Source organism: Mustela putorius, unplaced genomic scaffold (genome assembly GCF_011764305.1).
Source record: "Mustela putorius furo isolate JIRA1106 unplaced genomic scaffold, ASM1176430v1.1 tig00003962_pilon_pilon_pilon, whole genome shotgun sequence".
Classification (NCBI taxonomy): domain Eukaryota; kingdom Metazoa; phylum Chordata; class Mammalia; order Carnivora; family Mustelidae; genus Mustela; species Mustela putorius.
In genome coordinates, this window is record NW_025422106.1 from 1803901 (window position 1) to 1814371 (window position 10471).

The window sequence follows — 10471 nt, forward strand, 5'->3', positions numbered from 1 at the left end:
ACCTGTTCCAAGCTGGGACCACTCTCCGCCCCGCACCCCTGAGGCAGCTAACCTCTCACTTCTTCCTCCCTCGTCCGCCCCACTCCCATCTCCCTGTCTACCTTTCCTGGGTGTGGCCTTCCCTGTGCTTCTCTGGTTTCTCTCCTCTACCTGCTCTCTTTCCTGTCAGTAAGCCCTGTCCCTAAGCCTTTGGGTCCAACCCTATGCCCTTCCCCCACCCCATTCTGCACCCCCCGACTGTGGCCTCCTCCTCCCCATCTCAGGGGATCCCTCTCTCCAGATGCCCCTGTGGCTTCTTTTGCAGTTAATTTTCTCTTGGGTTTGTGGAGGTTTTTCATTAAAACTTTAGCCGGGGGCCAGCATGAAGGATCTCCCAGCCTCTCTCTGACCCCTGACCCCTGTTTTTGTTCCAGGCCACTAAACCATCTAAAGAGATGAGCGGGTCAAATGAGACCTCAAGCCCAGTCTCAGAAAAGCCCTCGGCTTCCAGAACCTCTATCCCTGTATTGACTTCCTTTGGGGCGAGGAATTCTTCCATCTCCTTCTAGAAGCCCCCTCCCACCTCCACCTCAGCCTGATTCCCGCCCCCCCACCCCCCCCACCCCCACCCCCGCCATTTCTCTCCCTGCTCTTCTTCCCTTCATCTCTACCCTACCCCTACCCTATTCTCTGAGTCCTCTGAAGGGTTTGCCACAGGTGTGGCCCTCCTCAGCTCTCCACACCCATCTCTTGTTGGTGTTTTTGGTTTTTTTAAATGATTCACTTTTAATTATCTTTTTTTTTTTTTTTAAGCGAAACAGTAAAACTAAAAACCAAAACACACCACCTTCCCATGTTTTCCTGTCCCCAAATGGTCCATCTCCTGTCATCCTCCTTCCCTTTTCTCTTCACCCACGCTTCCTCCCACATCCGTCCTAAGGCCCCTGAACCCTAAGGTCCTTTCCTGAGAGCACTCCGAACAAACTCTGAGCCACGGAGACTTGGAGCGGCGAGACACCCCCTCCCCTTCCTCGGAAACCTTCCTGGAGGAAACTCTGGACGTTGGAGCAACCTCGCTATCGGCCTGGCAGGGAGCCTCTGGGCCTGGAGCGGCCCCACCTCGCCGTGACTGAACTCTGTTGCTCTGCTCCCTGCTGCTCATGCCTCTGTGGGCCTGGAGTCAAGATGGATAGGCTGCGGAAGGAGACCAGGGTTGGGGGGTGGTTGGGCTGGGGGCAGGCGTGAGGCCTTTGAATCTGTGTGTCCTGGAAAGGAGTTGGCTTCCTGGGACTCCCTTCTTGTGGTGAGGAGCCGCCTGGCCTGTGCCGAGCAAGGAGCGGGCCCTTCTGGACGGTGGGTTGTGGGTGGCGGTGGGTTGAGCGGCCAGCCTGACCTTGGGATCACTGCCCTAAAAGAGGGCAGCCCCGAGGAGGGCTATTTGGTACTTTTGGTTTCCTAATTTAGCACTTTAAATGACATTAACTTATTTAATGGGGGTAGGGTGGGCAAGAATGAAGGGCCTAGAAAACTAGATTTGGGGGCCTGGAGGGTGGGAAGGGTCTGGTGGTGAGGGAAGTGGGGGGGACAGAGAGGGGCTGATGGGGGGGGCAGTGAGGGCAGCTCTGACCCAAAGGTCAAGCAACTTGACCTTTAACCATCCTCTTTGAGATTTGAGGGTTTTCAGGTAAGGGGGTGAGATGAATTTTAAATGGGGAACTGGTGACCCCCGGTGAGATCCCTGAGGGTCCCTGAGGCCTGACCAGGCAGCCAGCTACTCTAGACCTGGCCTGTGGAAGACTGCCTTGCAGTCTTGAGCCAACGAGGCTTTTGAGAAAGTCCTGAGAAGGGGATGAAGAACAAATTTTGATTCTCAACCCCAGGCCCCCCAGAGGGCACAGTGAGGGGCCAGCAGGTGGGGAGGGGGGTTATGCGGGTGGGGGATGAGGAGGCAGATAGAGCAGGGCCCCTGGGGAGCAGGATTCCTATTTGGAGCACAAAGCTGGGTAAGCACAGGGGAGGGCTGGGGAGTAATCTCCCTGCATAAGCACAGAAAGAAGGAGCCATTGAAGGGGCAGACCCTCCTAGTCCCTGGGGCCTGGCGGGAAGGTCAGTGTTTGGGGAGAGCCTGGGGAGCCATTGAGGGCTGGGGAGGGAAGGGAGACTGGGGTTGTGTTTCTTCATTTTCTTTTTGTTTTGTTTCGTTTTTGTTGGTTCATCCTTGTTTTCTAGCTTTGGATCATTTTTGTACAAAGGCAAGCAGGCCTTTTTGAAAAATAACAAAAGAAGAGGAAAAAAAAAATCCCTCCTGGAAAAAAAAAAAAACCCTTGGAAAATAGGAAAAAAAAAAAAAAAAGGACCTCATCAATGATGCAATTACTTTTAATTGCAGGCAACTCTTTACATTTAAGTGAAGTGTCTTAACATTTTATATTGTTTTAAAAATATATTTACATATTATATATATATATAATATACGTAATATAAATATATATAAATATTTAAAAAAGAAAAAAAAAAAAGAAAACCGCGGCGCTCCCTCCCTGGCCGCTGTTTTGGCGGGGGAGGGGGGCTGGAGGATGGGCACATCGGCCTGGCTTCCGTGGTCCAGTGAAATGGTTTGGTTTGATTTGGCTGTACAGAGACCCCCTGACTGGGAGGGGCGGGGGGAGTGGTGCCCCCTCCTCCCTCCACTCCATTACTCTTTGCTTGCTACTTTTCGCTTGCCCCCACCCGGAGCCCCTGTGACCTGAATGTGTGCCCCACCGTCTTTGTCCTGAGTTGAATGTCCCCTTGTGGGGGGAGGAGGAGGTGTCCGTCCACGAGGGGCAGACGGAGGGAGCTGTGGGCCCCACTCCACCGACTCAAGGAGCGCCCAGTGGGACTTGCATCTTTCTTTCCCTTTGGTTCCTGCCCATTTCTGGGCTGAGAGGCGTTTGTGTGCAGTCGCGCGCAGCCTGTGTGTGTGTGTGTGTGTGCACAGGTGTGAGCTAAGACAACGTGTGTGCGGGGAGGCGTGTGCACTCGGTGCATGTTTCCTGCTGGGGCTTCAGCACGCGCCCACCTGCATGCTGGTGCATGAGAAGGTGTGTAGTGTGTGTGTGTGTGTGTGTGTGTGTGTGTGCGCGCGCGCGCAGACATGCGCGGCTGCGCGTGGCTTGTGTGCGTGCGGGCCACATATGCGCCGACAGAGGACTGTACGTGGAGATGCATGCGATCTGTATGTGTGGGCGTGTGCGTGTGCACAGTTGTGTAGACCCAGGCGTGTGGGAGTGCCTGCGTGTGTGTTCCATCGACCCTGCAGCCCTCGCTTTGGCGCCCCTCCAGAGCCCCCGGCCCTCCCAAAGCCCGCAGCACGTCACTGCCCCCGTCCCCGCCCCCCAGCTGCATGCGCCTCGCTGCTCCGTCCATCAGTGTGTGCTTGACCAAGAGAAAACTAAGACGTCGGGGGGATCCCTGTACCTGGTCCCCCCGCCCCTGCCCACTGTGCTGTGTTACTCGCATGGGGGGTTCCTCTCCCGCCCCTTCCACAATATGCTGTTTCCCCAGGAGCCTCCGGGCCCAAGGCTCTGAGAGGGGGCCCAGGTGGGGCCCCCCCGGGGCTGAGCCCCGCCTCCGCACCCCGCCCCATCCACCCCGTAGGGCCTGTGTTGGTGTAGCAGTGATGGCTTCTGTGGATATTCTGTGACCTCTGTCAGTGTAACTTGACAATTTCTAAATGGAAAAGGGTTGCTGTGTTTTCTGTCTCTCTTTTTTAATGTCCTTTTTCTTCTCACTTCTCCGCTCTCTTTCCTTTCCAGTTTTTCTAGCCGAGTGTTTGGGGCTTAAATAAAACTTGTTTCTTTTTCCTCTCCTGGATCTCCTTTCTATAGGCTGCTGCCTCATTATTTCTCACCGGCAGGTGGAAGGGGTGGGGATGGATCGGGCGGAGAGGCGAATCTCAGGCTTGTAACTGGGGGGCAGCTGGGTGGGAACAGGAGCCCCTCTGGCTGCTGCTGCCCCAAGGACCTAAGAGAAGCCACATCATTCAGGACCCTGGAGCAAACACCGCTAACTGTAGGATGCTAACTCCCCACTGTGCCCCCCCACCCCCAGTGACAGCTGGCATCAGTGAGGTAGCTGCCAGCATTGCTCACAGGTCCAGTGTCCTACAATTACTAAGATGCAGAGTCAGGACTTGAATCCAGCTCTGCCTGAACCCAAACCCAGTGCTTTAACCCCCAGAACAAAGGAGAGTCTGATTACCTACCTGGGTTGGGTCTTGGCCTCCTGCCCTTCCAATGGGATGATCCTTCATGATGTCACCCATTCTTTCAAGAGCAGCAGCTTTCAAATTAAAAAAAAAAAAAAAAAATTCACACACTGGCACCTGGGTGGCTCAGTGGGTTAAGCTTCTGCCTTCGCCTCAGGTCATGATCTTAGGGTCTTGGGATTGAGACCTGCATTGGGCTCTCTGCTCAGCAGGGAGACTGCTTCCCCCACCTCTCTATCTACGTGTGATCTCAAATAAATAAATAAAGTCTTTAAAAAAATTCACTCACACACAGATATGTAAGAAATACACATTTAGTGAAAGGGCACTTACTATATACAATGCTGTCTGCTATTTCCTGCTGAATTCTAAACACTTTGGTCATAACCCACTAAATTGACTTCTTGACCTTCTAATGTGTCAAAACCCACAGTCTGAAAAATGCTTGTCCGCAGATGTAGTTTCAGTCCTAATCATGCTGCATTTCTGCTTTCTCCTTCTCAAAGGCTTGCCAGCCCCTCTCACCTCATGGTGTCCTCTGAAACTGGAAGACCCCTGACAGGAGATTTACCCTTGATCCTGGTTGGGTGGCAGTCCTGGACCCTGACCCTCTTGCCAGCAAGCTCCCTGAACCCTTCCAGGTCACCACATCAGAGTCCCATCTGTTCCACCGTTGAGTAGACCAGATGTCCTGATGGTGTTTTCCAGGTTTTCCTGGAATTCTGAAGGCTGTGCCACTGTTCCAGCATGTTCTAAGGGTTCTTGAGGTGGCCCTTCGAAGCATTCTCCAGCTTGACTGAGGCCTGGGGTATTCTTGGGTTTCCTGTCCCTCCTCCAGCAAACACCAGACTTTCTGTCCTATGAAGTAATGACACTGTCCTAGAGCAACACTATTCCAGAACTCACAGAAGCCCCCGTCACTGTCTTCCCCTAAAGGCCAGTAGCCTCTTTGGAGACTAGAGGTTGAAGACGGCTCACCGTGTGGGAGGAATGGGAACTCCATGAGTGGCCCAACCCCCATTCCTACTGAGGAGCCCTTCAGACCCTCCAACAGACAGACTTCATCCCTTATATTCTTTTTAAAAGGTGGGCAGGTCTTGCCTTCTCTCTTGAATCCTATTCCCAGAAAGCTGGGAAAGTGGCCAAAATCCCCTTCATCTCCTAGAATGACCCCATTCACTGACAGTTCAAGATCAAGTAACAAATGAGAAGATCAAGTGCATGCCAGGAATCACGCCAGGCCCTTCATATACCCTTCAAATGCTGACCGACTGTCTGCTTGCCGACAAAATGTCTGCTTGATCTCCCTGGGCCTGAGTCTTAGCATTTGGGGAGGGGGGGGCAGCCAGCCAACACATGACCCGGATACCTCAGCAGAATCGTGACCGACAGCGAACAGCACCCAGGGAAGCAGGCTGTGATAGTCATGTGGACCACTCAAAGAAGGTGACCAGTCCCGAGGTCACATTTGAGTGGCTGCATGGCAGCTGGTGGCTGAGGGGCACAGGCAGAATGCCCTGAGGTGCGTCCTGGAAGATGGATGAAACCCACGTAGAGCAAGGAGGGGAAAGGGTGGGCCATGAGGCCAAAGTGGTGGGCAGAAACCCTGTCCTAGGAGCCCCATCTTGCGGGATGTGGTAGACAAGATGGAATTTTCCCCCAGAGCCGGGGAAGGCGATTGAAGAGTTTCAAGAAAGAGAGTGACATGTCCGGACACTATTCCAGAAGTTCCCTCTGACTGCGTTGCAGAGAAAAGATGGGGGACGAGAAGGACGAGTGAGCGCAGAGCCATCAGTCAGGGACAGGTGCAGCGATGCCTCCCTGGCTCACTCTAGCTAACAATCCTCTGGCCAAGGGAGGGGAAACTGAGTCTCAGCGCCTTTGTAGGTATGATGTGATGGAGTCAGAATTCAAACCCAAGACTTAACCCTTCCAGTAGCCGTGCTTCCTTAATGCTTCATGATACCGCTCACTTCCACCAAGTGTCTCCTTACCCCTGACAGCGTGGACCGTGGGGATCATAGCTCTCTTTGACGGATGGGCAAGGCTGACTGGGCAAACAGGGAACTGACCGGCTGGCCTCCGAGTCCGATCCTCCTTGGGAAGAGAAAAGAGACTGCTTTACCGACAGAAACCTGGGAAGCCCTCATCTTCTCCCTCGCTGTCTGCACATCTGTTGAGTCCTGGGCATCTTCTTCTAGGGTCTCGGAGCGGCTTAAGAATTCCAGAGTTTCCAATCCTTGGTGCAGGACCTTGGGCTCAGGGCCATTGTGCCCATTGGCGGATGACAGGCTCCCTTGACACCCACTGACATGGACTGAATGATGGACACTACCCATAATGACACCTGGTGGAAAGCTCCATCCCCTACCCCCTGGTCACTGTCCCAGAAATTTAACTGAAAATCCCCAGATTCTCTGCCTTAGCTCTCATGGTCCTTCTACCTGCCCATGCCAGAACGGCAAGGAAAAATCCCCATTCCTCTTAGTTCAACTCAAATAGATTAGGAGTTTTCCCAAAGAAACATTTCTCATGTGGGGCTCTCATCTGGCTGTCGGTGGAGCATGGGACTCTTGATCTCAGGGTTGTAAAGCTCGAGCCCCACATTGAGTGTAGAGATTACTTAGAAGTAAAATTTTAGGGCATCTGGGTGGCTCACTGGGTTAAAGCCTCTGCCTTCAGCTCAGGTCATGATCTCAGGGTCCTGGGATCGAGCCCCACATCGGGCTCTCTACTCAGCAGGGAGCATGCTTTCCACTCTCTCTGCCTGCCTCTCTGCCTACTTGTGATCTCTCTCTCTCTCTCTCTCTGTCAAATAAATAAATAAATAAATAAAATCTTAAAAAAAAAAGAGAGAAATAAAATCTTAAAAAAAAGAGAGAAACGTTTCGCATGACATAAGTGTCTGTCCTTACACCAGCACTGCTCTGTTTTGACTGGTTGTAGGTTTGAAAAATGCGAGCTTGCAATTCTGTTTCCTTCTTCAAAACTGTTTGTTCCAGGTTCCTTGTGTTTCCACAGGAATTTTTTGATAAGCTGTCAGTTTTTGCCAAAAAGACAAAAAAATCAGATTTTAAAAGGAATTGTGCTGAATCTGTAGTTCAACTTAAGGAATATTGTCATCTTAAAAACGTTAGGTCCTCTGAAACATGGTTATTTTTCCATTTATTTAGATCTCTCTTTCAGCAATGTTTTATAGTTCTCTGTCTACAAGCTTGACACTTTTGTTGTTTATTCCTAGGTGTTTCATTAATTTTGATGCTATTATAAATAGGATTCTTTTCTTTTCTTTTTTGATTGAGGTGTAATTGACATCCATTGTTTTAGTCTCAGGTGGGCAACACGAGTCCACACTTGTGTCCTTGGTGAAATGGTCGCCACAGTAATTAACATCTGTCACTAGTTAACATCTTTCACAATACGTAGTCACAGAATTGTTTTCATAGGATGATAGCTTTGCAGGATCTACTCTTAGCAACTTTCAAAGATGCAACACAATATTAACTATAGTTATCATGCCCTGCCTGATCCCGACGACTTATTTTATAGTTGAAATTTTGTACCTTTTGACCCCTCTACCCATTTTACCCACCCCTGATCCCCCACCTTTGGCAACCACCAATCTGTGCTCTACATCTATGAGCTTATTTTTTGTTTGTCTGTTTGGCCAGGGTTTTGTGGTTGAGATTCCACATATAAGTGCAATCATATGATATTTGTCTTTCTCTGTCTCACTTATTTCACTTAATGCCCTGGAGATCCATCCATGTTGTTGCAAATGGCAAGATTTCATTCCTTTCCATTGTCAAATAATATTCCATTGTATACATAACACCACATCTTCTTTGAGATTGGAATTGTTGCGGTGGGCATTGGGTGCATGTAATTTTCCGAGTCAGTGTTTTCATTTCCTTGGGATAAATACCCAGAAGTGGAATTACTGGGTCATATGGTATTTCTATTTCAAATTTCTTGAGAAACATCCCTACTGTTTTCCATTGTGACTGCACCAACTTACATTCCCACCAAGATATTTTTTTCTTAAGAAAAAAAAAAAAAAAAAAAACCTGGGGCACCTGGGGGCTCAGTCAGATGCTTAAGTGTCCAATTCTTGATTTCAGCTCAGGTCATGATTTCAGGGTCCTAGGATCGGGCTCCCCACCCTGGGATGTCTGCTTGTCTCTCTCTCCTTTTGCCCCTGCCCCACTGCTTGCACTCTTTCTCTCAATAGATATCTATAATATCTATAATAGATATCTATAAGTCTTTTTAAAAAATCTTCCAAAATTATTCCAAATTTAGTATTTACCTCAATTTCTAATACAACCATATTTATGAGTATCCTTAACTTAAATTTAAAAGAGACTAAATTCACATTACATACAATTAACGATTCAGTGGTCTTTAGCATATCCACAATGTTGTCCAACCACCAGCTCTCTTTAGTTTCCAAACTTTTTTAATCACCCCATAAAACACTCCATAGCCATTAAGCAGTCTCTCCCATTCCCCACCACTCCCCATTCTCGAGTAACCTCTAATCTGTTCCTATGGGTTTGTTCACTCTAGATATGTATCATACAAAAGAAATTGTGGAACTGTGACCTTTCGTGTGTCTTCTCTTAGTATAATTTTTTCAAGGTTTATCCAAGTTGTAACATGTACCAGTACTTTGTTCCTTTCATGGAATGAACAGTACAGCATTTCATAGTATATATTTGATTTATTTCTCTCTTTATCCATTGATTTATCTCTTTATCATGTTTTATTTATCTCTTGATTTTATTTATCTCTTTATCCATTTATGGACATGATCTATTTATCTCTTTATCCATTGATGGACAATTGTCTTGTTTCCACCTTTTGGTTATTATGAATATTACTTCTATAGACATTCATGTTCCAGTTTCCCTGTGGATGTATGTTTTCGTTTCTCTTGGGGATATACCTAGGCATGGGATTGCCAGGTCCTGTGGTAATTCTAGGTTTAATTTTCCGAAGAACTGATGAACTATCTTCTAGCAACTGTGCTAGTTTACATTCTCACCAGCATCCCTTTTTCTCCGCGTCCTTACCAACACGTGCTGTGTTCTATTCTCTCGACTTAAGCTTTCCTAGTGGGTGTGAAGTGGTATCTCACTGTGGCTATAATTTGCATTTTCTTAATGAGACACAAAAATAGAAAAATAAAGGAGATTAATTTAAAAATTATAAAATTAATAAAACCAGAAGTTGCTTCTTGGAAAAGATAAAATCGGCAGAGATTTAGCTGTCTCTTTTCTTCTTGGCCAGTCTAGCTAGATATTTGTCAATTTTGATGACCTTTTCTAAGCATCAGCTTGTAGTCTTATTGATTTTATCCATTTTTTCTATTTTTTATTTCATTTATTTCCACGCTTATCTTTATGATGTCTTTCTTTCGGCTTGCTTTGTGTTTAGTTCACTCTTCTCTTTCTAGTATCTTAGGGTGAAAGTTTAGGTTACTAACTTGAAATCTTTCTTCTTTTCTAATACAGACATTGAGAGCTATAAATTTCCCTTGAAACACAGTTTTGGCTACATCCCATGTACTTACATATGTTGTGTTTTGGCTTTTGTTCATTTTAAGGTACTTCTAATTTCCCCTGTGGTTTCTTCTTTGACCCACTGATTATTTAGGAGGGAAGTTTTCTATTTCTACATATTTGTGAACTTCCAAACATTTCTTCTGTACTATTTTTTTTTAAAGTTTATTTATTTATTTATTAAGATTTTATTTATTTTATTTGACAGAGATCACAAGTAGGGAGAGGCAGGCACAGAGAAAGGAGGGAATCAGGCTCCCTGCTGAGCAGAGAACCCGATTCGGTGCTCGATCCCAGGACTCTGGGATCATGACCTGAGCCAAAGGCAGAGGCTTAACCCACTGAGCCACCCAGGCGCCCCTGTACTAATTTTTTTTTTTTTTTAAGATTTGTTTACATATTATTGGGGGGTGAGGAGGGGAGAGGGATAGAGAGAATGCCAAGCAAACTCCCACACTGAGTATGGAGCCTGACACAGGGCTTGATCTCATAACTCTGAGATCATGACCAGCTGAAATCAAGAGTCAGATGCTTAACTAACATGAGCTACCCAGGTGCCCCTTCTGTTATTAATTTCTAATTTAATTCCACTGTGGTTGGAGAACAAACTTCATGTGATCTCAATCCTCTTAAATTTATTGAGGCTTGTTTTATGGCCTAGCGGATGATCTGTCCTGGA

General features: G+C 47.7%; 1 protein-coding gene across 22 annotated transcripts in view; it reads left to right on the forward strand.

Annotated features, from left to right (window-relative positions):
• SRCIN1 (SRC kinase signaling inhibitor 1) overlaps window positions 1-3834 on the forward strand; it is a 68507-nt gene extending 64673 nt beyond the window's left edge. For all 22 annotated transcript variants that reach the window (XM_045070051.1, XM_045070049.1, XM_045070050.1 and 19 more), the window contains one exon: window positions 414-3834. In XM_045070051.1, coding sequence (XP_044925986.1) covers window positions 414-548 — 135 coding nt within the window. In that variant the 3' untranslated portion in view covers window positions 549-3834. The remainder of the gene's footprint in view (window positions 1-413) is intronic.
• The last annotated feature ends 6637 nt before the right edge of the window (window positions 3835-10471 follow it).